Raw genomic sequence first — 27,777 nt, 5'->3', positions numbered from 1 at the left:
CGAAGCCCGGGTTGGACTCTGCTCCAGCCTGACGTGCGCAGGCACCGTTGACCCATGACGGGAGAAGGAGGGGAGGGCCCTGCCACCCTGCCTTGCCCAGAGCTCGCAGGAGGGGAGCGCTGGCCAAAGCAAACATGCTGGAGGGCTCGGTGGTCTGCTGGCCACCCCGGCAGCCAGGCACTGCTCGGGGTGCACGTGCCCACAGGGAAGGCTCTTAGCCCACGGGTAAGGTGCTCGGAGCAGGGCAGTGGTACTGGGGGACCCCTCGACCGCCCTGGCCAGCCCCTGGGGCCAAGGACAGGCTGTGGCTGTGAAACCCAGCACAGGGCTGCAGTGAGAGGGCGGGATCTGTGCACCCACAGAATCACAGAATCACAGAATGGTAGGGGTTGGAAGGGACCTCTGTGGGTCATCTAGCCCAACCCTCCTGCTGGAGCAGGGTCACCTACAGTAGGTTGTAGAGGACCTTGTCCAGGCGGGTCTTGAATATCTCCAGAGAAGGAGACTCCACAACTCCACCCCTCTATCTATATATCCCCCCTCCAGCTGCCTTGTACACGAAGGTGGTGGCACGGGGAGAGCAGACCCACAGCGAGACGTAGGGACGGCGGGCAGAGCCGCTCCGTCGATGAGGGACAGCCTTGTCCCTGCAAAAGGACATTTCTTGGCCAGCCCGGGCAGCCACGCAGCGCTCGCCTTCCCAAAGGCTTTCTGTCCCCAGGGCAGTGGGGTGACAGCGTGCAGGAGGGAGGGGTGGCTTCAGGACCCGAGTCTGCGTTTGGGGTGTGTTCACAGAGCCCTTCTGCCCTCTGCTTTTAGAACCCGCCAGGAGAAAGAGATGGAAAGCCAAGGGAAAGGCAGCCCCGCCGCGAAGATGACTGCCATGGCTCACAGCCTGTAAGTACCCTCCCGCCGCGGCGCCAGCTCCTCCAGCCTCCCGGGTCAGGCACGCTTTCTCCAGGGGACTTTGCCCTTTGCTCTCCTCCGACACACGCCGTCGGGACACGTCCGCTCGCCCACGGACAAAGTGGAAAACTCGCGGCGGGGCTTAGGGCAGAGCAAGGCAAAAGGCGGCGGGGGCTGCGGGAACGCGCGGCCGGGGGCTGCCGGAGGGCGTCCCAGTGTCTCCCCGCTGTGAATCCGCTTTTCCCGGGGCGCTGCCGGCGTGGGACGCATTGCCTCGGTCGGTCGCAGCCCTTCAGCCCGCTGCGAGGTGACCGGCACTGAGCTCTGCTGTATTTGGGGATCAGGGCGGGGGGCACCGGCGGGGGCAGAGCTGCGAAGGCTGCGGCGGTTGCGGGGCGTCTGCCGGCTGCTCCGAGGAGCGAGAGGACAATGAGTTTTGCGTTCACCCACCCGTCCCGCCGCAACTCGGGTGAGCAGCGGCGCAACCCGGCGTGCCAGGCCCCAGCGAGGCTGGGCAGGGGCGCGGGGAGACCCTGGGAGGGGTGGAAAGGCTCCTGGCGTTGAACCCTAGAGAGTCGTCAAGTTTACAGGGGAGGGCACGGCCGGCGCCATGTCTGCTCTTGCCTCTGATATCTGCAGAGCTCCTTCGTTCCTTGCTGGGGACGGGGAGATGGAGGGGGAGGGTGCTGCGGGGTGGATGTGGGTGCTTGTCCCAGCGGTGCAAGCTCCCCAGCGCCCAGGAGCTCTTGGCCTGGGAGCGAGGGTGATTACGGAGCCGGGCAGATGGGAGTTCTTTGGGAGAAGATCAAGAGGCTTAAATCGGAGAGAGATGTGGGAGCAGGGAGCAAACGGCCTTTTAATTACAGCCCCGCCGGCAGCGGTGGTGCTGAGGGAGGGGAGCTACCGCCTGGCAGCCGTGCTGTGCCGCGGGAAGCCGTGCCGTGCCGCGGGCAGCCGTGCCATGCCGTGCCATGCCGCGGCGTGGGATTGCCGAATGGGATGCAGCGAGTCAGACAAGGCTTGGGTTTCTCCTCCCAAGGAACAGAGGGGCTGCAGGCAGCGGCCATGTGCTCTGTAGAAGCTCCCGAGCCCCCTTCCCTGCCCGGTGCCCCCCACCCCCGGCTCTCTCCTCCCGGTAAAGCCGGTTGCGGCGCACGGGACCCACGCGAGCACCGCGGCCCGGGCGTTTCGGCTGCGAGCGACAATCGAGCTTTTGTTTTGCCGAGCGGGGAGGGGGGCAGGCGGGAATTCGGCTGCCCAGAAAGCTGCCAGGAACTCTTTCTGCCACAATTAAGCACCTGCTACGAGAGAGCAAATAAGCCAAATCATGCGGCTGGCAAACAAGCTTTACGTGTTCCTTCCCCGTGACCCGCTCCAAGAAGAAGAAAGCTCAGAGCTGCAGCTCGGCTGCTTTGCGGCTCCCGTTGCAGGGGAATAAATCGCTTCGCCGTGGAGCCGATCGCCTCGCCGCCGGCTCGCGGTCCCGGTGTGGGCACCGAGGCAGCGCCGGGAGCTGCCTATGCCCGGCTCGAAAGCCAAAGGGCTTCCCCCCTCCCCAAATAAGCGACTCCATCTCCTTCTGCTATGGAGAGAGAGATCCCCGTCCTGCGAGTTAGGTGAGGCGGGGGGCGATGCCGGGGGGGGGGGGCCGGGATGGGGGGGTTGGGATGGAAAGGCGCGAGGTGAGGCTGAGGTTTTGACGCCGGCTGATGCGGCGTTGCATCAGTGCCGGCGTTCGCTGCGGGCTGCCGGCCGGCCTGATCCGAGCGGAGAAGGGAGCGGGGGGCCGAGCTTAGCGTGGCTCGGGGGGGGGCGATGGGGGGGGGGGAAAGGCAGCCGAAAGCCTCGGGAGAGGATGGCGAAGCATCACATGATGCGGACGTACGGGGTCAGAGCAGCGGGGTCAGCGCGCCGGACGCCTTCCCGGCAGCCACGCTGCAAAGATGACTCTGAATTTTTTTATGCCCTTGGGGTGGCAGGGCTGGGGGGCTGTGGGGGGGGGAGGAGGGGGCTGCGAGGAGCGCAGCGGGCTGGGGTTCAAGGGCAGAACCGCAGCGGGCGGCCTGTGCTCGGAGAGCACGGGTTGGGGGGGTCAGATCTGCCCCCCCCCCAGGAGATCCAGCCCTGCGAGGGGTTGGGGGTGCTTTGGGGGGGGCCTGGGGCTTGTGAGCAGCCACATGAGGGGTGCCCCCCGGTGGAGCCCCATCCTTGGCTGGGCAGCCTGGCAGCCCCCCCAGCACTGCGCAGAGCCCGGCTGGGACCCCGGGGGCTGGCAGCCCTGTGCAGCCCCCCCTGAGACAAGAGAGGGGGACAAGGGGAGGGGGAAGAGGTGCTCCGAGGAGGGGGCAGGCAGAGGGTGCACCCCTTCCCGGGGGCGGGGGGGGGGTCGCGGACGGAGGCGAGGTTCGGGAGGAGGATGAGGGTTGGATGCAGCAGATGATGGAGAGGAGGTGTGGGGGGGTCCTGTGCAGGGTGGGGGTCCCATGTAGGGGAGGCCTGAGGAGCAGGATGGGGGGCCAGATGGGGGGCTGGGTGGGGGTCCCCCATGAAGGGCAGGTTGGAGGGAGGGGGCAGACCCCTGCGAGGGAGAGTGAGGGGCGGGATGCGCCGCAGGATGGGGTCCCCCTCCGAGGCCCCCCCCCCCCCCGGGGTACACCCCCCCCCGGTCGCTCTCAGCCAATGGGTTGCATCAGGGGTGGGGGGGGGGTGGGGGCGGGGCCTCGTCGAGGCCGCTTGTTTTTTGTGAATGAAAGGCGGGGCGGCCGCGACTGCAGCGCGCAGGATTCCGCGCAGGGCTCCTCCGCGCAGGGCTGCTCCGCGCAGGGCTCCGCGCAGCGCAGCGCAGCGGGCCGCGGATGAGGAGAGCGGGGCTGCCGAGGTGCCGGCATGGGCCCCAGCCCCCCAGGCCCTGAGCCGCGCAGCGCGGCTCCCGGCAGCGCAGACCAAAGCCGCGCAACTTGCGCCGTGGCCATGTCCGGAGGGGAGAGCCCGGACCCGGCCCCTGGGAGCCGCCGCTTCGTCTGTGTTGGTGTAAGTACCGGGGATCCCCCTCCCCGACTCCCCCCAACCCCCCCTCCGCACCCTGCCCCGCACCCCCCCGGGTGGACAGCGAGGGCCCGGTTCCTTCGCGATGCCCCCCGCCGTGCCCCGCACCGCCGGACTGGGTGCTCCCAGCACCCCCGAGCCCCCCTGCAACCCCCCGCACCCCGGGCCTAAGGTCCTCCTCAACCCCCCTGCAACGCCCCGCACCCCCGATGCGGGGGCTCCGAGCATCCCCGGTCCCCTTGCGATGTCCTGCACCCCTAAACCGGGTGCTCGGAGCACCCCTGGCCCCTTTGCAAAGACCCCCACCTTAGTGCCGGTGCTCCTAAGCCCCTTTGCAATGCCCTGCACCCCCGATGCGGTTGCTCCCAGCACCCCCAGCCCCCTTACAATGCCCAGCACCCCCAATCTGGGTGCTCCCAGCACCCCCAGCCCCCTTACAATGCCCAGCACCCCCAATCTGGGTGCTCCCAGCACCCCCAGCCCCCTTACAATGCCCAGCACCCCCAGTCTGGGTGCTCCCAGCACTCCCAGCCCCCATACGATGCCCAGCACCCCCAATCTGGGTGCTCCCAGCACCCCCAGTCCCCTTGTGATGCCCCACAACTTGCTGCCGGTGCTCCTCAACCCCATAGCGATGCCCTGCACCCCGGATGCGGGTGCTCCCAGCACCCCCGGCCCCACTGCGATGCCCCTCTCCCGGTGCCCCCGGGCCCGCCGTGTCCCCCGGTACCGGGCCCAGCTGTGCCGCAGCCCCGCTCGGGGCCCCGCTCCCGCACCGTCTCCCCGCCGCGGTGCCGCCTGTGCCCCATCTCGCCCCCAGCCCGAAGCAGCCATCCCCCCCCCCCCGAGTTTGGGGGTTCTCCTCCCCTCGAGAGGTGCGGGATGGAGGATTTTTAGCCTGGGGGTTGCTAGGCGACAGCTCCCGGGGTGATGGTGCGGTTGCCTTGGAAACGGCAGCCTGGAAGGAGCAATTTTGGGGTTCTCCTCGTTGGGGGTGGGAGTGTGTGAGTTGGGTGCCTGTGGTTTGGGTGGGGGGCTGCGGCGGGCAGGGAGAGCGGGGCTGGGGGGGCTGCTGGCCCGAGCAGCCCTGCTCCCCAGGGAAGGGCTTTTGCTGCGGGGGGAGCGCCAGTGGCTCGGCATCTCGGGTTATTTCGCGCTCTCCGGGGGGTTTTGGAGCCGTCCCTGGCAGAGAAGCGGTGGTGGGGAAGGCGAGGAGCGGGGCTGCGGCGGTGGTGGCTTGGTGCTGCTGAAATCATCCCTGCGAAGGGGCTCAGCCCCCTCCCAGGGTGATGGGCTGAGGGTGGGGGGCTGCTGGAGTTCCCCAATGCACTTCTGCTTTATTCGGAGGCTGCATTTTGTGCTGGCTGCCGTCCCCCTCTTCCTCTCTTGATCCCGTAGGATTTAGCGCTTCGTTCCTCGGGGGCACCGGACTTTCCGAGCAGGCTCCCGAGTCCCCCGTGCTTGGCTGGGTGCGGGCCGAGCTCCTCACGCAGGGCGAGCATCCAAGCTGCCGACCGCAATTGTCATCTCCGTGTGCCTTCCCCCCTCGCCGGCTGAATGAGCTCGGCCGGCTTGGGAGCACGGCTGGCCCTAAAAATAACCGCAGCGAAGCTCCCTGAGCACTAACAACCCCCCCCCCAGACATCTCCTGGCAAAGCTGAGCCCCGGGGGCAGCAGGGATGGTGGCACAGGGAGATGTGTGAGGTGGAAGCACATTTCCAGGGGTCAGCGGGGAAGGAGACAACCTGCCCCGACTCCTTTTCACCCTGCGGAGCCCGAGGAGGTTGCTATTCCCCGTTTGCGATGCCCTCAGCCGACAGCATCCCCGCATCCCAAAGGATGCGGCGACAGCTACGCGGAGAAGTTTTGCCCCGGGACCAGCCGACGTCTGAGCGCTGGCACCTAAAGCCACCTGGATTCGTGCCACCCCCCTCTGCCTGCTCTTGCCCACGAGGCTGGTGGCCCCGCGTGGCGCGGAGCCCTCTCCCACGCCGTCTCCTCCGGGCTGGCGTAGCCAGGTGCGCTCGGAGAGCTTGCGCGCGGGAGGGAGGTGCTAACATTGGAAAGTCCTTGCCGGGCTGGGAGTTACGGGAGCTGCGTCCGCGGTGCCCGCGTGCAGGGCTCGGTTGCCATCGTTACCGGGTATTTTAGCTCACCGAGCCCTGGCGCTGGTGGTTTATTATAGCAGCTCGGGAGGCCGGTGCCAGGAGCGGGTGATAAGGGGGCAGAGATCTGCGGCTTTGAGAAGTTCAGAGAAATTGCAATGTGGGGTGGGGTTTTTTGTCTTTTCCTTCTCCCCCCTGCTCTTCCCCCCTGGTTTAGATCCCTGGTTTAATTCTGGGACGAGTGAATTCTGGCTGATTTAGACCCTAGGGCTCTGAGCAGGCAAAGGGTGAGACACAGGGCATGCCTGCTCGCGGGTTACGGGCGCCTCGCACCGCCTTCGCAGCACCCACAGCACCGATTCTGGAGGGTTCAGCCTGGTCCTGGGAGGCCGGTGATGCTGGGAGCCTCCCCAAACCCGACGGCTGCTGAGCCTCCTGCAAACATCACGAGTTTCTTCTCCATTGCTGCTCTTCGCTGGGGGCAAATATCCCCTCTGGGAAGGGGGTGGGAAGAGGGGGACAGGTCGTGTCGAGGGCCAGACCTGGTGCTCCTCCGAGACGGGCAGCGGAGAGGCTGGCAGTGCCCGGGTGCGCGCTCGGTCGGGCGGATCTGGAAGCTTCGTTTGCGAACGTTGGAGAGGGAGAAAAGGAAAAGGAGGAGGGGAGGGGAAGAAAAAAAAAAAAGCCTCATCTCACATGAACAAGCATGAGCCAGGGCCGGAGAGACGGGGAGGGAGGAGGATCGAATCAAACGCAGGGCATGTGTCTGACGCGCGGCAGAGCAACGCACGCTGCCTGGAGAACATTAAATTTTAAAGGGGACTGGCGGGGAGAGCGAGCCGGGGAGGGGTGGGCAGCTGCCTTCGCTCGCTGCCTTCGCTCGCTGCCTTCACTCGCTGCCTTCGCTCGCTGCCTTCGCTTCCCCCGTGCTGCGAGGGGCCGGTGGCTCCGAGCGTCGGCATCGTCTTGTTGCTTCGTCCCTCTCGGCCTCCCGCCCCGTCCGGAGACAGCCCCCTCCCCGAGTTCGTCCCCGCCGTATTTGCTGACCCCCCCCCTTCCCCCTGCAGGTCCCAATTAATGGATTCTGACATGGATTATGAGAGGCCAAACGTAGAAACTATCAAGTGCGTCGTGGTCGGGGACAACGCGGTGGGCAAGACCCGGCTCATCTGTGCCCGCGCCTGCAACGCCACGCTGACCCAGTACCAGCTCCTCGCCACCCACGTGCCCACGGTGTGGGCCATCGACCAGTACCGCGTCTGCCAGGAGGTGAGGGCTGCCGGGGCGCGGGGCAGGGGTGCTGGGGCGGGGGCTCATCTCATGGATGCCCCATGGGAAGCCTGAGGAGATGGAGTCACATCCTCCCCAAATTGTGACTTACTCCTCGGGACCCTGGGCGTGGTGGGGACAGCCCCGCTCTTGCAGGGCTCAAGGACTCGGGAGCTGGATGGTGTTTCTGTTCCCGCAGGTGCTGGAGCGCTCCCGGGATGTGGTAGATGATGTTAGCGTATCCTTGAGGCTCTGGGACACCTTTGGTGACCACCACAAAGACAGGCGCTTCGCCTATGGCAGGTAGGGGAGAGGCAGAGCCTCACGCTGCCCCGGGGCAGGGAGGGAGGGCAATGGCGGGGCTGGCTCCATCGCCAAGATGGACCTTGACCCTCCCTCTCCTCGCAGGTCCGACGTCGTGGTTTTGTGCTTCTCCATCGCTAACCCCAACTCCCTGCACCATGTGAAGACCATGTGGTACCCAGAGATCAAGCACTTCTGTCCCCGCGCGCCCGTCATCCTGGTGGGCTGCCAGCTCGACCTGCGCTACGCCGACCTGGAGGCTGTCAATCGGGCACGGCGTCCCTTGGCCAGGTGGGACTCTCATGCCCTAGAGATGTCCATGCCTGCCCATGCTTTCTCCTTACCACGCATCTGAAGAGGTCTCTTCATCATCTCATCTCTTTTTCAGGCCGATAAAACCTAACGAGATCCTTCCCCCGGAGAAGGGGAGGGAGGTAGCCAAGGAGCTGGGGATCCCCTATTATGAGACGAGCGTGGTGGCCCAGTTTGGCATCAAGGACGTCTTTGACAATGCCATCCGTGCCGCCCTCATCTCCCGCCGTCACCTGCAGTTCTGGAAGTCCCACCTCCGCAACGTGCAACGGCCTCTTCTCCAAGCCCCCTTCCTGCCCCCCAAGCCCCCTCCGCCCATCATCATCGTCCCGGACCCCCCTTCCAACAACGAGGAGCGCCCAGCCCACCTCTTGGAGGACCCCCTGTGCGCGGATGTCATCCTGGTGCTGCAAGAGAAGATCAAAATCTACGCACACAAGATCTACCTCTCCACCTCCTCCTCCAAATTTTACGACCTGTTCCTCATGGACCTGAGCGAGGAGGACCAGCAGAGCACCACGGGGCACGGCTTCGGGGTGGCCGTTACTGCGGCTGCCGAGCGGATGCTGCACCAAGAGGAGAGGCACCACGGGCGGGATTTCCTCCTCCGAGCCGCTAGCTTTGATATCTGTGAGAGCACCGAGGAGGCCGGATCCGGCCAGCGAAAACCGTGCCTTAGACCCTCCACCAGTGATGGGATCCTGCGGGGCAACCGCTACGAGAACGGGGAGCGTGGGCTGCGGCGGGGAAGGGACCTCTCCTCTTGGAGCCGGGCTTTCACCAGCATCCAGGAGGAGATGGCAGAAGACCCGCTGACCTACAAGTCCAAGCTCATGGTGGTGGTGAAGATGGACGCTTCCATCCAGCCGGGTCCTTTCCGGGCCGTGTTGAAGTACCTGTACACGGGGGAGCTGGATGAGAAGGAGCGGGACCTCATGCACATCGCTCACATCGCTGAGCTGCTGGAGGTCTTCGACCTCCGGATGATGGTGGCCAACATCCTCAACAACGAGGCGTTCATGAACCAGGAGATCACCAAAGCCTTCCACGTCCGGAGGACCAACCGGGTGAAGGAATGCCTGGCCAAGGGGACTTTCTCGGGTACGACTCTGGGCCGAGGGGGAGCACCATCCACAGCACCCCCTCTCCCTTTTGGGGGGCTCTGCTGGGTGGTCGGGGGGCTCGGCGCTCCTGGCTTTACCCCAGGAGAGAGCAGGGCAGCCGTGCCGTGAGCCACCAGGCGCTTGCCTTCCCTGGGGTTTTTGGTGACGCTTCGCATTTCTGGGATTTTTACAGGGTTTTTTTTCCCCAGAAAGTGTGAGTGTAATGGCCCTTCCCCAGGGTTTCCTGCTCCCCAGCCCGTCAAACAGCTCCGTTTATTTACGGGAGAGCAGCAAAGGCGACTTCTTTCCCCCCCCGGGGCCCAGATTTTCACAGGGTCATCTGATTTACGAGGAGCGATGTGCCCTTGGTAGGACTTCCCCAGCTTTCCACCGAGCACCACGTGCCACCGGCTTGTGGGGTGACGTCCCGGGGGGAAGGGAATGTCCCAGCCTCCCTCCAGCTGGATTTGTTTCATGAGGACGGACCTAGATGTGGTCAAGCTGTCACTGTCAGGGGACAGATGTTTGCTGGAGAAGCTGTGGTCTGGGGTGGAGAGCAGAGTAGGGGGGCGGGAGATCCCTGTTGTCCTTCCCAGATCCCTGTTGTCCTTCCCAGATCCCTGTTGTCCTTCCCAGCTCTCCGAAGGACTCAAGCTTGGGCGAGACATTCGTTTTCTGGGTTTTCCCCTTTGCTTTCGAATGTGTCATGGTACGCCTTGGGAAAATCCCTCGGAAGAGCCGGAGCCCTTCCCTGAGCTCCTCCGAGCCGGCGGGGGATGCTGGGGAAAGAAAATAGAGATCTTTAAGAAAAATTATGGGATATGCCAGGCTCTATCTGCCTCCCTCCACTGTCCCCGGTGCAAGACATTCTGTGGGAGGGGGTGGCTCATTCCCAGGTGATGGGGACGGTCCCAGTAGCATCCCTCTGCTTGTCCCCAGATGTCACCTTCGTGCTGGATGACGGTGCTATCAGTGCCCACAAGCCCCTGCTCATCTCCAGCTGCGACTGGATGGCCGCGATGTTCGGTGGCCCCTTCGTGGAGAGCTCCACCAACGAGGTGAGGAGCAGCTCTGGGATTCGTCCTGGGAGGATGGGACAGCTGGGGACAGCTGTGGGGTCACAGCCGGCATGTGTCTCGCAGGTGGCACTTCCTTACACCAGCAAGAGCTGCATGCGGGCGGTGCTGGAGTACCTCTACACCGGGCAGTTCAGCTCCAGCCCCGACCTCGATGACATGAAGCTCATCATCCTCGCCAACCGCCTCTGCCTGCCGCATCTGGTGGCTCTCACCGGTGAGTTGGGGTGGCTACAGCAGGACAGTGTCCCCCCCCACCCATCCCCAAGCTCGGTGGTCACCCCATCCCAGCCACCCTGTAACCCCGTGTGTCCCCACAGAGCAGTACACCGTCACCGGCTTGATGGAGGCGGCACAGATGATGGTGGACATCGATGGGGACGTGCTCGTGTTCCTGGAGCTGGCTCAGGTAGGACACAGTGGGACAGGACCCTGTGCTGGCAGGGCTGGGGACGCACAAGGTGCTGGGTGATGCCGTGCAGAGGGTGATGCTGTCCTGGCAGAGAGGACGACCAGGTCTGGTCTTGGATGTCCATGGAGGAACAGGGCGCATCCCTCCTGCTTCCCCGATGGTCCGTGCCATGGTGGCTCTGACACGGGCTCCATCTCTTCCAGTTCCACTGCGCCTACCAACTCGCTGACTGGTGCCTCCACCACATCTGCACCAACTACAACAACGTCTGCCGCAAGTTCCCCCGGGACATGAAGGCCATGTCGGGAGGTGAGTCGGGGCCGGAAGGGGGGCCGAAGGGGGTCCTGGTGGTCCCGGGGCTGTCCTCACCCCCCCTCTCCCCGCAGAGAACCAGGAGTACTTCGAGAAGCACCGCTGGCCGCCGGTGTGGTACCTGAAGGAGGAGGATCACTACCAGCGGGCGAAGAAGGAGCGGGAGAAGGAAGACTACCTCCACCTCAAACGGCAGCCCAAGAGGCGATGGCTCTTCTGGAATGCCTCCTCCTCCCCTTCCTCCTCTCCTTCATCGTCGGCAGCCACAGCCTCCTCTTCCTCCTCCTCCTCCTCCTCCTCGGCTGTGGTTTGAAAGCCCGTCCTTACCCTGGCTCCAGCATCCCTGGGAGGAGACGGGGAGGAGGAGGAGGAGGAGGAAGGGTGGGATGACCTGCCCCAGCACCAGGCGCGGAGCAGACGCCGCCGGCCGAAGCCCCAGAGGAGATGATGGCAGCAGGGACCCGTCCCTGCGGAGGGGCTGGGGGCCCGGCGCCAGCCCCCGGCGCTCCTGGAGCCCTGCTCGCCCCGCGCCGCGGCTGCCAGGAGGCCGAGCAGCAGGAGAAACTCACGTTTACAGGAGCACGAGGGCTGTGTTGTGGTTTCATTTTGGATTTTTTTTTCTTTTTTTTATTGTTATTCTTTTTTGACCGTCAGCAGCATGAGGAAGAAGAAGAAACCCATCCCGCTTCCACTTTGATTTGTAACCAGACGCTGCGGGTCCTGGGTGGTTTGTCTGACGGCATCTCGCCAGCTGCGGGGGTCCTGCCGGCCCCTTCGACCCGCAGGGGGGACAGGCATGGTGCAGGGGACCCCGGTCCCCAAACGCCTCCGGGCACTGCAGCATCCCTCTTCTACTCGCAAGCGGGGTCTGTCCTAATTCAGGGCGCGGGAGGGGACAGAGCCCTCTCCTCCCTGCCTCTTCACTTTTCATTTTTCATCAACGAGAAAACTTAAAGCAAAAAAAAAAAAAAAGAACCAAACAAGCCCCACTCCCAAACTCCCCCACCCCCAGCCTGCCACACCAGAAACCAACCCCAGGCCCTCGGCTTGGGATTTTAGCCTGGAAGGCTCCATTGTAATAAATGGTATTTTAAAAGCCCGGCGTGGTCCCTGTGTGTTTGGGAGGAAGCAGCTGGACACGGGGCACCCTTGTGCCCTGCTTGGGGTGACACCAGCACCCCCCCCAGCGCTCCCGGGATGGACAGGGACAGCGGAGAAGCGTTACAGCCATCAAAAAAAAACCCTTGTACGAGGAGAGGTGGCTTTCCCGTCGGACTCACCGTGCGTCCCACCTGCCTGCGTCCTTGTAGCTGCGCAGACACCGGCAGGAGAAGGCAGCGTGGCCCCGGGGCTTTGCGGGGCTGCCAGGCAGGGCAGGAGGGACCCAAACCTCCGCTCTCCCTCCCCAGCTGGGAAGGGGGAAGCTCCTTTGAGCCCAGCCCTGGCAGAAAGGCTGCTGCTGGAGCAAGCACGTAGGGATGCTCCCGCTCCTGTGCCCGGCCGGCCTCCGCAGAGCCCTCCGAGTCACTCCTTTCGCCTGCTCAGCCTCGGCCACGGATGCAGGAGCAAGGCTGCGGCTCCAGCCAGCTCACACTCGGTGTGTTCACCCTTCCCAGCACCAACGAGCAGGTAGGACGAGTTTCTTTCCCTTTTGAATCCGGGCGCTTGATGCCATTTCCAAGTCCTGTTTGCCTTCCCCAGGCCAGGACCCAAGCTCCTGCGTCCCAGCACTAAATCCTGCATGTGCCTGGCTCTGCAGGAGCTCCCTGCCCAGGTCTGCATGCTCGGGGGGCACACGGGGCTGCCCGGGATGGGACCTGGGCCACGAAGCCTCCCACCACGTCACCGAGAGCTCCTGCTTCTAGTTCTTGCCCCAGACCTGCGCTGTTGATAAAACCCGACTGCGGCGCGAAGGCTGGCGGGCAGCTCGAGGGGGCTTTCTGGGGCGAGCAGAGCCCCTTTCTCACCGAGCACTGCATGGATTCACAACGCAGCTATTGCAACACACAGAGCCCTGGCTCGGTGCAGCCGGAGCAGGGAAAACCACAGCGCCCGGCAGCAGCAGCAGCTCCATCCTGGGGGTCAGCAGCATCGCCGGGCCCCGGGCTCCCAGCCCTGCACGCTCCAGGGACTGAGATTTCAGCCTCCTACTTCTGCAGGCACAGGACTCACGGCGTAGGTGTAAAGGCAGAGCCCAGGTTTGCTGCTGAGGATTCTCCCTAGCAGGGGACCGTTCCCAGTGTGGCACAGCACCAACACCCTGGGCTGGGTCCTCAGGGTCCCATGGAGCTGCTGCTGAGCATCTGATCCAGCTCCTCGGGTCCCCACTAAAACCTAGAACAGACCCTCGCCAGCAGAGCGAGGGGTGGGGTGGGGGGGAAGAAAAAGAAGATGAGAAATCAGGAGGATTTTTTTAAAAAGTTTATTCATCTCTTGCTGAAGAGACATGTAAAAACAGGAAACAGCAAACTGGCTGGGCCAGAGCTCTGTACAAAAACACACAACCATGCATAGTATAAAAACTACTATTTTTATAATAGCTTTTAAGTTAAAATATGTACATGTTTACAATTACTAAATAAATACATAAATACAAACTTTCTGCTTGTGGTTTGTAGACCGGATTTCTTTTCAGCTTTGGTGAGGAGGGGGAAGAAGGGGCGGCAGCGGGAGGGACAGGCGCTTCACAGCACAGGGCAGCCCTGGCTGCAGCGAGGGGCTGGCGATGCCCCTCGCCCTCTCCCACCGTGCCAGGGAAGGTCCTGGTGGGCCGGGCCGTACTGGGGCAGCAGCACGTGTAGCCAACTCAAGTAATGCAGTAGTTTTTCCAGCCAAGTTGTCCCTGAGCTATGTGTGAGAGCCTGAGCAGTGGGCACAGCGGTCGAGAAGCACCCCGTTCAGCTGGAGGACGGGTGGTGGGTGCCCACAGCCCCGCTCGGACCTCAGTGCTTTCACCTCTCCACGCTGCCTGCAGCCAGCCAGGGACAGCAAAGCCACTCATGGCCGAGGGAACGGCAACTCGCCACCCTGACCACAGTCATGGAGAAGGAGGTTTCTGGCACACTGATAGCTTGCTGCCCACGTTCCCCGTCCTGCTCCGTGGAGGAGCTCACTCGCTCCCTGCACTGACTCTTTTCTGCAGCAACCCCAGCGATCACAGAGTGAGTAAATGACTCCCACCCTCCCCTCAAAGTCCAGTTTCAAACTGATTCCCAACAGCAAGCAGAACAACTATCAGCTAAAACGGATCTCAGTCAACAGCTTTGAGAAAGTAACCCCAGAACCCAGCTAATGCCTGCCCACCGAGCATACAGTACGAAGCTTGCTGGACAGCTTAGAGATGTTCTACAAGCAGAAGCCATTGCACGATGCCAGGAACCCCCCCCCCCCATAAAAAGATGATCCAGTTAAAAGCCGCAGGGATGCCTACATCCTGCAAAGGTCCTTCCCTACTCTGATCCTGAAGACGTCTGTGCAGTACCAGTGCTTCCAAGCCAGACAGTCCCAGAGGCAGCTTGCAATAGTTCTTTGGCTCTTTGCATTGACCCAGTGAAATCAAGGCACCAGCCTGGATTCCGTAAGGAAGCACCGACATTGAGCCTGTAGCGTCGGCAGAGAGGACCATGAGGTTTGCACTTCACGAGAGGATCAACTCCTCCGGGCTCTGCTGAACTGTACAATGGCTTCAAAAAGAGAAGAGCCACAGGAGAGCTACAAAAATCTAAAACTCAAGTTTTCTTAAGAGGTATTCACAGCTTCAGTTTGAAAGAGGGAGATGCAGGGCCTGCCCTGCTCCTCAGCTCACTTCGTATTGGAAAGATCCCTGCTGGACCAGCTTGGAGGAGATGTCCTCTGCAATCCCTCCGAGGTTGATCTGGTGCAGGGCCTCCAGCAGCATGTTCACGGACGCCTTCATCCCTTGTCTGTTCTGCCACATGTTGAGCATCTGGAAGAAGGGCTCCAGCGAATACCTGTCGTTCATCTCCGCCAGAGCAATGTCGTTCTCCAGCAGATCAAGGGCTCGGCCGTATCTCTTCCAGTCCTTGTAGGGCACATCTCGGGCAAAGATGTCAAAAGAGCGCCGCAAAACTAGAGGGGAAGGGAAGAGTTCAGAGAACAGGGTAGAGCAGGGACAGCTGGGTCAGACAGGGTTTTGCCCAGAAAGCTCATCCGGCAGGCTCACCCCCCTCCCGCTCCCCAGCACATCCCTTGGGCCCTTACACTTACCCATAATGGGGTCTTCTCCTTGCACTGGAACCAGATTCCTCCTGGGTTTCACACTGGGATACGAGGTCCTTGGCCTCGTCACCTGGAAAGACAGTGTCCTATAGCACCCACCAAGCCCCAGCACAAACACCGTCCCCAGGCCCTGTTAATGGGGGGGTTGGAGACCGTCTCCCTCTCTCTGGGGGCTGTTGGGGCAGCAGGTCACCACCACCTCCCCAGGACACCCATCGTTTCCCAGCTTTCGGATGAGAGCAGGCCACGAGCAGGGGAGAGCAGAGCTGTCTGCTCAGCATCAGCGTTAAATCCGCAGAGGACTCTGGCAGCTGACAGAAAGTAGCAAATTTTGCAGTCCTGAACCCAGAACAAGGGCAAGAGAGCCCTCGCCATCTCCACGCAGAAACCGTGGTCCAAGCCTGGAAGGCCCCCCAAGCTGTTTGGCTTGCTGAAGGCAGAGGAAAGCGTCAGACCTCGGCGGAGCACGATGGAGCAGAGGGACACGCTGACGTACCTCTGACCCTGGGGTGTTGTGAGTCCCCGAACCCGGCCCCCTGGGGAGCAGCTGATCCCGGGAGAGCTGCTCGTTGTGCCTGTTGTCCTGCGTCCCCTGGCCCCCCCTCCGGTACCTCGTCAGCTGCCGCACCAGGTAGTCCTGCGGTGGGAGAGAAGCTGAAACCAGCCACGGCGGGTGGTCCTGGCAGGGCAGGGCTCACACCGGTCCCTCAGGGGTGCCATCTCCGGTAGTGCCATCCGCCCTGCCACAAGTTCAATGCATGGCTTGCTTGCTCATCTTGAGCTTGAAGGGTCCCCGGTACAGCACAGCCCCCCCCTTTCACCCAGGGTCCCAGGATGTGCTGGCACCTCAGACGGGGAAATAACAGCACTGGGGAGGGGGCTGCAAGCACCCCACACATGGCAGGGCACTGCCAGAGACCCTCCTCTGCTTGGCCCAGCTCTACCACATCCCTGCAGGGATGAAGCTCATCCCCCTGCTCCTCCAGCCTTCCCAGGAGCTGCAGGGAAAGTGGGGAGCAGAGGGGGGACCTCACCCCAACCCTGCAAATGGAACCGCCATCCCAGTAACTCACCACCACGCTGCAGGACTTCCCGCTCAGGTCTCTCCTGTCTCCTGGAAGATGAAAACTGTGCTGTGATTGCTCTTCCCAGCCAGCCCACACCAACACAGAGCCCCCGCTCCGGGGGTCCCCCGCACCCGGTGCTCACCTGGGGAACGGCAGCACCGTGACTTCCAGGTGAAAAAGGAGAGCGCAAGCAGCACCGCAGCTGCCACCACCACCACCACCACGCTGGTCACGATCAAGGTGCCTAAAGCAGATAAACCAGAGTGTGTGGGGAGCTGCTCCTGGCCTCCTGGGCAGCAGCTCACACCTCCATCCCTCAGCTCATCTCCCCTCCTCCAGCATCCCCCCACTTACCAGAGGAGTCCGAGGTGGTGCTGGTGGGAGGTCCACACCGGCGGTCGCTGTGCGGCGTGCAGGGAGCCAGCTCCACCTCATCCTTGGGACACCTGGGGAGGGGGAAGATGGGGCAGGCTCAGCGGCTGGGGGTCCCAGCGCAGATCCCAGGGGGACCCACCACGTCATGCAGCTCACCGGGGCCGGCACTTCTGGCACATCTCGCAGGGGTGGTCCGGGGAGCAGAAGGTGCCGTTCTTGCAGGCGCACTGCGTGTTGCTGACGGCTCGGCAGGGACTCAGCTCCACCTCATCTGTGGGTGAGAGGAGAGACGGCTCTACCCCAGCCCCTCCGCGCCACGCTCCTCCACTCGCCTCCCTCATTAATGCAGCTAACGACCCGAGCTGATCTGCAAGCCTGGAGAAGACCAAGTCTCTCTCAGCTGTTGAATTTCAGCCTGACCCTTTCCTGCCCCGCACCTCACCGTGCCCAAGAGAAAAGCAGTGCTCACATCGAAGCTCCACCAGCAGCCTACAACGCTGCCGTGAGCCCCGTCCTCCCGGTCCGTGCTGGGTGGAGGTCTCGGGTCCAAGCTTTGCACAGGGGATGCTGCATTGAACGGAGACGTAGGTCTGGCACAAGCTGCTACGCCAGTTCCAGACCCAGCCGGCTCCCCACAGCCTGAGCCACTCTTTGAGGACACCGCAGGTGACCGTGCTCTTAAACGGAGAGGTCTCCGGTCAGCTGAACCCTGCCCATGCCACCAGGCAGCATCGCCCTGGGACGCCAGCTCGTACCTTCCCTACACTTCCGGCAGCCGAGGCACCTGGGGAAGTCGTTTGGGTATTCGATGTATTCGTCTTCTTTACACGGCAAACACTCGCTGGAGCCGTTTGGCTCTTTGCTGTGCTCTGCAACGTAAGTGCCTGTGAGAAGGAGGAGTTGGAGAAGAGAAAAGAAGGGTGACCACAGAGCGCAGGATGGAGGTATCTTTGCAGAAAGGGAGTTGGTTCCCTTGCCAGCAAAGTTAAGAGGCAAATTAGGAACCATCAAAAGGAAAATATTCCCATAACGAGTCCTTAGATCTCATGACAGCAAAGCAGGGGAGAGCTGGAGCTGCCACTGCCTGCTCAGGAGCAAGGACACGGCGGCTCTGCAGGCAGAAACGCGGTGAGGCTGCACACAGGGCGACCGATGTTTGAGACCTTCTTACCCGCGGGGCACTTCTTGCCACTGCGACTGGTGTCTGGGACTTGAAGATCTTCCCCTCCCCTGTTTGGGTCCAAGGAATCCAGCTTGTCCCTTCTGTCCAGTGATGCTCCCAAAACAACCTCCTGTTAAAAAAAATACGGAAAAAAATGGGTTAAAACCCACTAAGTCCACAGGGCACGGGCAAAGAGAGAAGGGCAAGAGCTGCTCTGCCCCGTGTGCTCAGGCAGAGTGGAAGAGCAGCTCTGGGATGGCTCAGAGCTGCCGGACCTGGCAGCCAAACCTCCCCTCGGTGCTGGTGAGGGGCACTTTCCCTGTACCAGCGTGGATTTTGCCTTGGCAAAGCACAAGGAGGAGGTTTGCAGAGGGACTGCCGTGTGCCAGGTTATCAGCAAGGCAAAGGCTCCCTAATGCTTCCTTGGGATAACCTCAGGCCCCCTTTCCTTCCCCAATTTCTGAGCGCGTGAACCAACAGCATCGAAGAAAATGGAAGGGTAGGGAGGAGGAACAGAGCGGGCGAGTTTGTGGGAGGAAACCAGCCCCGTGTCAAGGCTGGTACATGGCTCCTGTGCCCACAAAGACACCCGGGCTGCTTCGGGCTCCCAGGGGACAGCACGGCCTCCGGCATTTCCGCATTATCCCTGCTATCTTGCTGCCAGTCAGGAAGCCAACGGCCCCGTTTCCGCCAGCTCACGGTGCACCTTTCTGCTGGCTCAGCTCTTTCTGTCCCTGGTGGGTCGCCCCAGCTGTGGGGGACGACGCTCAACAGGAACAGTCGCTCACCCCATTGGGGTCTGGGGGGCCTTTGGGCACCCCACGTCCCCGATACAGCACCTTTGGCATCTCAGCCAGCACCGGGCACAGCCGCTCCATGGATATAAATGGATATAAACCCGCGCGGCAGTGAGTCTGGCAGAGGCACTTTCCCCTTTCCCTCCCATAACCCTGGCGTGAAACCTTAAAGCAAATATTTCTTCTGTGAGTCAGAAGCTGCCTTGAAAGGCTGAAACAATAGAGACGCAAGCTGTCCCGAGGTCCCCTGGGCCAGCCTGGCCATCTACAGCGCCGATGCCCCCCTCCTCCTCCCCGGACACTTCCCGCGCTCATGCAAGGAAGGGTGTGAGTGCCGAATCCGGCGGCAGCAGGTCCGACGGTCACGGGGCTGCAGAGGGTGACGCAGATCCACAAACAACACCGCGGAGACCAGCCAGGCCACGGAGAGGGTGATCCCCCCCCCGCCATGCCCTAGCACGCAGCTTTGCCTCGCTGGACACACGGACACAGAGCGGGACAGACCCCCTGAGCCCCAGCCAGCGACCGTCTCCAGGCCCTGACGTGGAAGGATCACAGCCACATCACTCCAGTGGTTTCTGGCTCCGCATCTCCCGCTGCCGCTCTCTCCAGCCGGGAGGGTTTGCACTTTTATAAAGTACTTTTCTACCCCGCTTCGGAGAGAAGTCTTGCTGTTACCTCCCAGCCACAAGCAGCTCTTAGGGCTTTACCCGCTCTGGTCTTGAAAGTCTTCAGGGACTGAGACTGGGCAACCCGTCCCACCGTGTCCCTGTCCCCTGGGGGGGACAAAAAAAGCCTTGCTTCCCCCTTCAGACTCTGCCTGGCCGCAAAGGTGATCGCAGCAACCACACAGCTTTCTCCGCCGTTTGGAAAGGCCCCTTAGGCGCAGGATTTCACTGCTTTTCATGAAACAGCCACTCGGCAGAGCTGGCACAGGGGCACGATAAGGTTATCGGCCCCCACCACCTTCCCCAGCAAGTGCAGTTCAAGCGGATCAGCCCAGCACAGAGCCCTCGGCAGGCGAGGGCTCCCATCCCCGACTAACCCATCAGTCTTGCAAAGCACAGGGAGAAACCAGGCTGGGAGCCACGGGCGAGACGCAGTGGTGTTCAAGAGCAGTTTTCACCCACAGCCAACAGCCCAAGAAAGCACCGTTGCCTCAAGGCTGAGGAATTACCAGGCACAGGAATCACCAGAACCCTCATCAGCTAAAAGCCTCTTCCTGCCGGAAGATCAGGTCTGGGAAAAAAGCTCCGGGAAGCATTGAGCTTCAAACTTTCCCCTCTCCCATCCCCAGTTGGTTCTTCCCCTGAATTGATCCCAAGGCAGGAGCCGGACCCGACAGCAGAAGTTCCAGAAAGATGAGGAGCTACTGGAGAGAGCCCAGCGCAGGGCTACGAGGATGAGGAGGGGACTGGAGCATCTCTCCTACGAGGAAAGGCTGAGGGAGCTGGGCTTGTTCAGCCTGGAGAAGAGAAGGCTGAGAGGGGACCTTAGAAATACCTCTAAATATCTGCAGGGTGGGGGTCAGGAGGACGCGGCCAGACTCTTTCCAGTGGTGCCCAGGACAGGACAAGGGGCAACGGGCACAAACTGAAGCAGAGGAAGCTCCAGCTGAACCCGAGGAAGAACTTCTTCCCTCTGAGGGTGCCGGAGCCCTGGCCCAGGCTGCCCAGGGAGGCTGTGGAGTCTCCTTCTCTGGAGATATTCCAGCCCCGCCTGGCCGCGGTGCTGTGCCCCCTGCTCTGGGTGACCCTGCTTGGGCAGGGGGTTGGGCTCGATGACCCTCAGAGGGCCCTGCCAACCCCGACCATTCTGTGATTCTGTGAAGGCAGACGCCTCGCTGAGCTCCTGACCGTCAGCGAACATCCATGCAGCATTCGCACACAGCCCTTGGTTGCGGCAAGAGAGGCTCTTCGCCAGCAGCCTTAAGGACCAGGGATCAAAGAGATGCCAGGCAGACACCCGACGTGCCTCTGCTCCGCGGGCACAGGCCTGACCAACGCGGGGGTTTCCCCCTCCCCAAGACTTTCCGAGGATGGAATTTGAGCTCCTGCAAACACAGAGGTCCGGTGACATTCCTCCTCGGGAGCCCATGGCCCAGGTCCAGGCATGATGCAACAAGCCTTGGCGAGCAGAGGAAGGAACCGTAGCCCCAGTATCGTACGATTATCACGTGGGGCACCATCAGTCCCGATCGGTTCCCCCTCCCCTTTTTTCTTATTAAAAAAGGAAAAAAAAGGTAAAAGGAGGCCGTTAAGAGCGTGCCCCTGGGTTTAGGAAGGCTTGACTTTCTCAGGCAAGTCTAAATAAAGTCATAAACAATATCGGGAAGGAACGGAACGAGAAGCCGGCTCTCTTTAAACCTCTGACGGGCAGCGCTGAGTTCAGCGACAGCGATCCCAGCGCGGGAACAGCACGCACGTGTCCCGGGGCCACGGCTGCACTGGGCTGCCTCGCGGCCCCAGGGACCGCAGGGCGGCCCCAGGACGGAGCCCAGGGCAGGAGCCCACCGACTTCAGCCGAGACGAGCCTTTAGCTATTTCCAAACTCTACAGCAACGCCCAATCCGCGGGGAAAGCCGACAGGCGCAGGTGGGATTTTCTGCCCTAGAAGCCAGCGGTGCGGTGGGTTTGGACGTCCTTCGGGCGAGCTGGGGAGGCAGCATTCCTGCGCCAGGCAGCCCAGAGCCGCCCGCGTCTGACCCCGACGCCTTCAAACATCCCGCGCAGCCCTGGCATCGCCGCGAGATCCCGACACCGAATGGCAAACGCGGCTTGGAAGCGAAGGGAGCGGAAATCCCCTCCGGCGCAGGCAGTGCCACAGGGCAAACCTCCAGCCCCACGTCACCTCCGAGCCCCACGGCCTCACGCCATGCGCCGGGCCACCCAACCAAGCCCTCCCGCCCGCTGCCCCACACCCAGGAGGGCTGAGCTCACCCTTCCCGTCCCACCGCCATGCTGCCGCTTCCACCCTGCCCCACGGCCTCAGCCCCTCACCCCGCCGTGCCCCAAAAACCTGCCGGGTGAGCCCCCGCAGCCCCGCTCCCCTCTCACGGGCCCTGCTGGGGTGAAGCCCCCCAGCCCCCACCTGCCCAGGTGAGGCTCCCCGATAGCCTCAGCTCCCCCCACAGCCCCTGCGATGTGGGAGCCACCCTATAGCCTCGCCCCCCCCCCCAATCCCCTGGGCCAGGTGAGCCCCTCAGCCCCTGCTCTCCCCGTAACCCCCAGACCAGGTGAGGTCCCCCTAATCCCCACTCCAACCATGACCCCCAGATCAGGTGAGCCCCGCTATAGACCCAGCTCCCCCCCCCCCCAAAACCTCTGACCCATATGAGCCCCTACCCCCCAATCCTCTCCCCACAATCGCCTGTAAAGGGGACCCCCTCCCCATCTCTGCTCTCCCCAAGCGAGCCCCCTGCTCCCCTACACCCAGCGGCGCCCCCCACTCACACACCACCTCCCATATTGCTGAACCCGCACCCCCAGCCCAGGACACCCCCCGAAACTCGCCTGCAGCCCCCTCCCCACCTTCCCCCCCCCCCGCCCGCAGGCCCCTTTCCCCGCCCGGCGCACCATGCCCCTCGACGGCGCGGCAAGCCCGGGCATGCCGCGGCAGCAGCGGGCAGCGCCCACGGGGGTCCCCGACCCCCTCCGACCCCCCCACGCCCGGCCCCCGACCCCACGCACCGTGACGACCACCAGCAGCAGCAGCGGGAGGCAGCGCCGTCGGGGCGAAGCGCGCAGCGCCGGGCGCATCTTGCGCGGGGCGGGGGGGAAGCGGAGCGGCACCGGGCACGGCTCGGGGGGGGTGGGGTGGGGGGGTGGTATCACGGCACCGGGCACGGCTGGAAGGGGTGGGGGGGGGTCACGGCACCGGGCACGGCTTTGCCACGACGGGACGAGCAGCTCCGAGCGCAGTCAACGGGGGAATGCATGGAGCTGCCGGCTGGACCCCGCTTATATACCGCACCCGCGGGGCGGGGGAGGAAGAGGAGGAGGAGGAGGAGGAGGAGGGCTGGGCCAGGCCAGGCCAGGCCAGGGCAGGCTCCTCCGCCAAACCTCCTCGTGCTCCTTGCCACCAGCGTAAAACCACAGGGTTTCAGCGTGGGGTTTGGTAACAGCCCGGTTCGCAGCTGAACTCACCTTTCACGACACACTTTTTTATTATTTTCCGTTTTTAAAATGATTTTCCTTTTTTTTGTTTTCATTTTTAAATTATTTTCCATTTTAAAAATGATTTTCCTTTTTTATATTAATTTAAAAATTATTTTCCTTTTTTATTTTTTATTTTCATTTTTTAAATTATTTTCCTATTTTTCCTTGTTTCCCTTTTTTCCTTGTTTCCCTTTTTTCCTTGTTTCCCTTTTTTCCTTGTTTCCCTTTTTTCCTTGTTTCCTTCTTTTCCTTTTTCCTTCTTTTCCTTTTTCCTTCTTTTCCTTTTTCCTTCTTTTCCTTACTCCTTATTTTCCTTAAGGACCAGGGATAAAAGATGCCAGGCATAAAATTTTCCTTTATTATTATTTTCCTTTTTTATTATTTTCCTGTTTTTTTATTATTTTCCTGTTCTTGTTTTTTTTTTTGTCCATGCCAAAATTGGTTTTGAAGCTCTCAGCTCAGATACGAGCCATCAGGAATGCTTCTCCCAGGGTGCTCTCGCTTCTCCGCCTTGCATCTTATCCCCATCGCGCAGCAGCCGCCTCAAGCGAGGGCAAAGCCGTGGCGGGGTTTGTTCTCCAGGGAAAAGGGGGTTACACAAATACGCCCTCCGAGAAGCCCCAGCCTCTGCCAGGGCTCGGCGGCGGTGCAAGGTGCAAAGGCACGGCACGGCTCTGCCGAAACGCTCGCCGGTCTTGCAAAACTGTCATCTTTTTGCCTCTGAGCGGGAAAGTAGGGAAATTCCACCACGGGTTGGTTGTTTTTTTTTTTTGGGGGGGGGAAGATTGAACGGAACGGGAAAAAATTTAAAAAGTTAAACCTTTGGACTCTCTGCTGTTACCCAACCAGCTCTTCTGCAGTCAGGTTGTCTGGCCAGTGTGTAAGAAAAATTACTCCAACAACACAAAGCCGAGAGACAGAGATGTGGTGACCTGTTAATCTTTTCCTACCCCTGAACTCCGAGCTAAATAACCCGTGTGTGTGTCTGTGTGTGTGTGTGTGTGTGCTCAGGATTTAACAGCCCAAGGCTTCGAGCAGCCTCCCTCCCTCCCCGAATTCCGTGACTCACCGGAGGCTGCGGATGAATAACTCGTGAGTAACCGCTCCCTTCCTAACGCTGCCCAGGGCGGAGGAAAGCGAAGGTGAGAGCCTGAAAGCGGGTGGCAGGGCTCAAGTGGAGCTGCTGGAAAAAAAAGGCTGCTGGCCACCAAAAAAGCTGTTTGCCAGGGAGGAAAGGGCTCAGTGCCAGGTAAATCTGGGTGCAAACAGGGCTGCGGAGCGGCTCGCTGGTGCCGTCATCAGCGCCGGGAGCTGGGGGAAGGCAGGAGGCTGCTCGGGCTCGGCGGAGGAGTAGCTAACCCACCCAAGATGGGGACGTTTTGAAGCATCTTCCCTTCGGTGACCGCACTCATGGCAGGTCCATGTGTGCCCAGCCACGCTGAGCAAGGGAAATCTGGCTTTCTCCTTCCAGAAGTTAGGGCCTGTCTACGCCGAAAATAATTGAGCTGAAATGTGATTTAAAGGAGAAGAAGAATTTCTGCTTGTTTCCTGGGTGGGTACTTCTATTACAAGCCCCAAAAGTATGCAGGGCCTTTTGTTTAACCAAAACCATGTGTTCTGTGCTCTAGATACCACTGACTTCAGCTGAAGTCATTTGGGTCCTTAGAGAATAGTTAATTTTTCAGTTAGGTCAGAATAAATGCCAGTCCGGTGCATTTGCATATTCTGTGCATCTTTGGTGGGATGGGGAAGGACCCGGACCGTCCACTCTCCCCAAAACCAACCTGGTGTCCTTTGGGGAACCGCCACGCAGAAACTCCGACGGGAGGAGGCTGGATGTGGGGCAAGGCGGACACCGAGGTAGAGCTTCCCAGTTTTCCCCATAGTTTATACTGGGCCCTCAGCTACACCTCAGCCAACCCTCATCACCCGGACCCCGAGCCCTCCTCCTCCTCCTGCCACACGCTTGTTACGAAGCCGCGGTGCCTTCTCTGCCCGTCTCAGTCTCCCCGTTCATAAAATCGGACTAACAGAGCTGTCTGCGCTGACAAACCGCAGAGGCCATATTTTTACACAGCTCCAGACAAAGACGGCTTTCTGTCCGGCCCGCGGGTATTCGAGCTGCCGAACGAGGATGGTGATGCTCACCCTCTCCCACTCCCCAGCCGTCCCGAGGGGTGGGACGCCCCAGCAGATACGTCATCCACCCGCCAAGCGAGATTTTCCACCCTGGCCCGTGCTGGCATGACGACCGCTTCCATTTAAGGCTGATTTGCAGGGCAGGCTCTGGTCACGGGTGAGAAGGGTGTGTGTTTATCACCCGGGGACAGGCAGGCACCCAGTCCTTATCGCCGCAACCTGCTCGTCCCCGCGGTTCCCCCTGAACCAGGAGCCCCCCGGGAGCTGGGGAGGCTGCACATAACTGAAGCATCGGGGGTAAATTAAGCACATCGAGAAGAAAAGGGGACCCACCGCGGTTTCGGGATACCAAATTCCCCCCCTGCTTCCTCAGCTCCATCACAAGTGGAAAATAAAATGAGTGTGAGGACGGTGGGTCGCCTCCCGCTCCCTCGCCGCGGGGAGGAGGGAGAGTGGAGCCCAACCTGCCCACAGAGCACAGCCCCAACAAACGCCCGTCTTATCGGCCACGGTTAGTGGTTAACCTCATGCGAGCTGGCTGCCCCTGCAGCGCTCGCTCGGTCGTTCAGACCCGTGAAATATTTGCGTCCTACCTACCGTGTCATTCGTTTGCTCGTCGTCTTTCTTTAAAAGAGATGGAGGGGGGGAGGGTGAAGGAGGCTCTAATCTCCCCTTCCAGGGCACCTTGCTTTTAACCGTGGTCCTCAGCACACCCCGGGGAGGCGATGGGGTACGTGCCTAGATGTATATTGTTTTTGAACATCAGCATTCAGTTTTACCCTCAGCCGTTTGTTGCCTCTCATCTGTTTTTGTGCCTGGGAGGGATCTGAAGCTGCTCGATAATTTTTACCTTCCCCCCTCCCAGATAAACAGATGATTTGTCTCATAAATGCCAGGTTCCTCTTTAAAAGAGGGAGCAAAAGGTCTGCAGGGAGTCCAGGCTGTGAACTTCATGAGAACGGAGCTCAATTCCCCACCGCACCGCAGCCCCTGCCCTGCGCAAGCCTGGGCAAGCCACAGTGCCTCTCGGTGCCTCAGTTTCCTCTCTGTGGCAGGGAGATGCTCAGGCTTCCGTCTTCTTTCCCTTTGCCTGCCTCATCTTTGGGCTTCGGGAGATGCTCAGAGCGAGTGGGTGGATTTCTTCATCCTTTCTCCGTTCCTGTGCCTCCGAGCACGCAGCCGCTGGGCAGGAGAAAGGGTTAAACGCTTCTCCTTCCCCTGCCAACCCACATGGCTCCTAAAAGCTAAGGGGAAACTTTAAACAGCAGATGTAGAGTCTGAACTAAGCTCTGCTGCTTTCCCTTCTCTCCTCCCTTTCCTCCCCTTGAACCAGGACTGAAAAGGAGCTCTGGGATGATGGCGAGGGGTGAGGGTGTTGCAGGCTGTGAGCTGCAGCCCAGGCTCCGTATCCAAACCAAGGCACCTGCCAACTTCGAAACTGGAGCAGAAACCTCTGGCTCGGCAGCTCTGCGGTTTGAGATGATGGATATTGCATAAAATCCAGCTTTCTTCTCAACCTTGGAGAGTCTCACCCCAGGTTAAGTCTCCTTGGGGTGAAGCTAGGGTGTTACAAACTCGCAGAAACGCCTGCGGCCGCCCTGCTCATACCCTCGCAGCCCAACAGCTCTGGCAGCAGCAGAGCCACCTCCTGCCAAACCGCTGCCCAGCGGGACCGGGACCAGCCTCATCCCCTGCCACGCACAAGCCCTGAGACTCCACGCAGGGACCGAGCTGCTGCTGTTACATCTCCTCGCACAGCCACAAAGGCAAATTGAGTATTGGCTTTGGGGGTTACACACTGAGGATGCCCTGAATCTCTTCCCCAAATTTCTCAAAGCACGTGGATGTGTTCTTCAGCCAGTATAGATTTTGATTTCTATTTCGTATCACAGTTTTTTCCACAGCTGAATTTCCAGGAGGGAGTTTCTCATGTGGCAGGTTCCTGCGGGATCAGACCATCTCTTGGCTCTTTTCACTGCCAGGCATGTGACGCCCCGGTCTAACAGCCGCCGGCGCCACAGGTTCAAGGCCAATTTTCTCAGGTGTATAAACACAGCCCCGCGCGGTTCCTTTGAACGAGACTCGTGGTCAGATGCCGCTGCTCGGTTTCCTGGACTCACTGTTTGCTTGGCTGGCTGCGGCCAAACCGTGCCCTCCTCTGCGGGGAGGAGCCGGGCTGGTTTGTGGCAGCAGGGTTCCCGGAGGTCGCACGTCCTCGGGTATGAATGGCTTCGCAGTTAGAAGGTGACGTTATTTTGGGGCTAGCACTGAAAGGATTGATACAAAAATTCAGCTTGACACAGAAAGCATGGAAACAGATAAAAATAGGCTCTTGCCTCTGCTGAGTCATCTCCCGATTTAAAACATGGATCGGGGCGCGTTTTAAGGCTGCTCTGAGACCCGCTGCCTTCCCCGCAGCACCTAGGTCTGGCCAGGGGAAGAGAGCCAAGGCAGCGTCCCCAAACCCTCCGAAGAGACCATCGCTGGCTTTCGGTTACCAAGGTCAGTGCCCTTTGCTCGCCAAGACACGGTGAGTCAGCGGGGCTGCGTTCAGGACCGACTGACGATGAATGCGAAAACGAAACCAGCAGCCACTCGTGGTTGCGAGCAGCCTTGCATGAGCGCACCGCAGCCCGACCGCGCTCCGGCAGAGCTCGGCAGCCTCACGAAACCCTCACAATAAAAATACAGGGTAAAACCAGCTCCCCGTCCTGTGTCTCTGAGGGCACAGCTTAGCTGGTTTCTCCCTGACGCCTGGAGAAACGCAGCGGGCACAGGGTGGCTCCTGCGTCCCAGCGACGACGGGGTTAAGCTGATGACTGCACACCACCGGTCTGACTCAGAGCCTGCCAGAGGAACGGCAGCAGCACACTCCGACCGACCCAAGCAATCCTTCCCTCAGTGCCTCTCAGCGAAGCCAAACACCGTCTGCGAAACCTGGAAAGTCCAAGCACACGTGTTGGAGGTGTCAACGGTTCTGTCTCCATCGTGCGAGGGC

General features: G+C 61.2%; 3 protein-coding genes across 7 annotated transcripts; 2 read left to right on the top strand and 1 right to left on the bottom strand.

Moving 5' to 3' along the window:
• The first annotated feature begins 739 nt into the window (after window positions 1–739).
• Window positions 740–12,752, top strand: RHOBTB2 (Rho related BTB domain containing 2). Of its 5 annotated transcripts, none has more exons than XM_075444585.1 (10): window positions 740–897; window positions 7,124–7,325; window positions 7,525–7,628; window positions 7,734–7,919; window positions 8,017–9,041; window positions 9,983–10,101; window positions 10,186–10,336; window positions 10,440–10,528; window positions 10,735–10,840; window positions 10,918–12,752. In XM_075444585.1, exons 1-10 carry the CDS (start codon window positions 839–841, stop codon window positions 11,154–11,156), a joined length of 2,280 nt encoding a protein of 759 aa, XP_075300700.1. In that variant the 5' UTR covers window positions 740–838; the 3' UTR covers window positions 11,157–12,752. The 5 variants fall into 5 exon arrangements, with proteins under 5 accessions (XP_075300700.1, XP_075300702.1, XP_075300701.1 ...); XM_075444587.1 differs by lacking the exon at window positions 740–897 and adding an exon at window positions 1,357–1,375; XM_075444586.1 differs by lacking the exon at window positions 740–897 and adding an exon at window positions 2,199–2,522.
• On the top strand, window positions 11,640–12,734 carry LOC142364683 (uncharacterized). The gene is made up of 3 exons (XM_075444696.1): window positions 11,640–11,644; window positions 11,726–12,472; window positions 12,545–12,734. The coding sequence occupies exons 1-3, from the start codon at window positions 11,640–11,642 to the stop codon at window positions 12,732–12,734; spliced, it is 942 nt and encodes a 313-aa protein (XP_075300811.1).
• A 675-nt stretch (window positions 12,753–13,427) lies between the features above and the next one.
• TNFRSF10B (TNF receptor superfamily member 10b) lies at window positions 13,428–22,379 on the bottom strand. The gene is made up of 10 exons (XM_075444588.1): window positions 22,173–22,379; window positions 17,696–17,816; window positions 17,280–17,408; window positions 16,681–16,795; window positions 16,504–16,595; window positions 16,292–16,393; window positions 16,156–16,196; window positions 15,579–15,719; window positions 15,071–15,152; window positions 13,428–14,932 (listed from the first exon to the last, which is right to left on the bottom strand). The coding sequence occupies exons 1-10, from the start codon at window positions 22,239–22,241 to the stop codon at window positions 14,640–14,642; spliced, it is 1,185 nt and encodes a 394-aa protein (XP_075300703.1). The 5' UTR covers window positions 22,242–22,379; the 3' UTR covers window positions 13,428–14,639.
• Window positions 22,380–27,777: the final 5,398 nt, after the last annotated feature.

This window comes from Opisthocomus hoazin, chromosome 28 (genome assembly GCF_030867145.1).
Source record: "Opisthocomus hoazin isolate bOpiHoa1 chromosome 28, bOpiHoa1.hap1, whole genome shotgun sequence".
Lineage (NCBI taxonomy): Eukaryota > Metazoa > Chordata > Aves > Opisthocomiformes > Opisthocomidae > Opisthocomus > Opisthocomus hoazin.
Note: the sequence above shows the minus strand (reverse complement) of the source record. Positions and strands in the feature narration are given on the sequence as shown.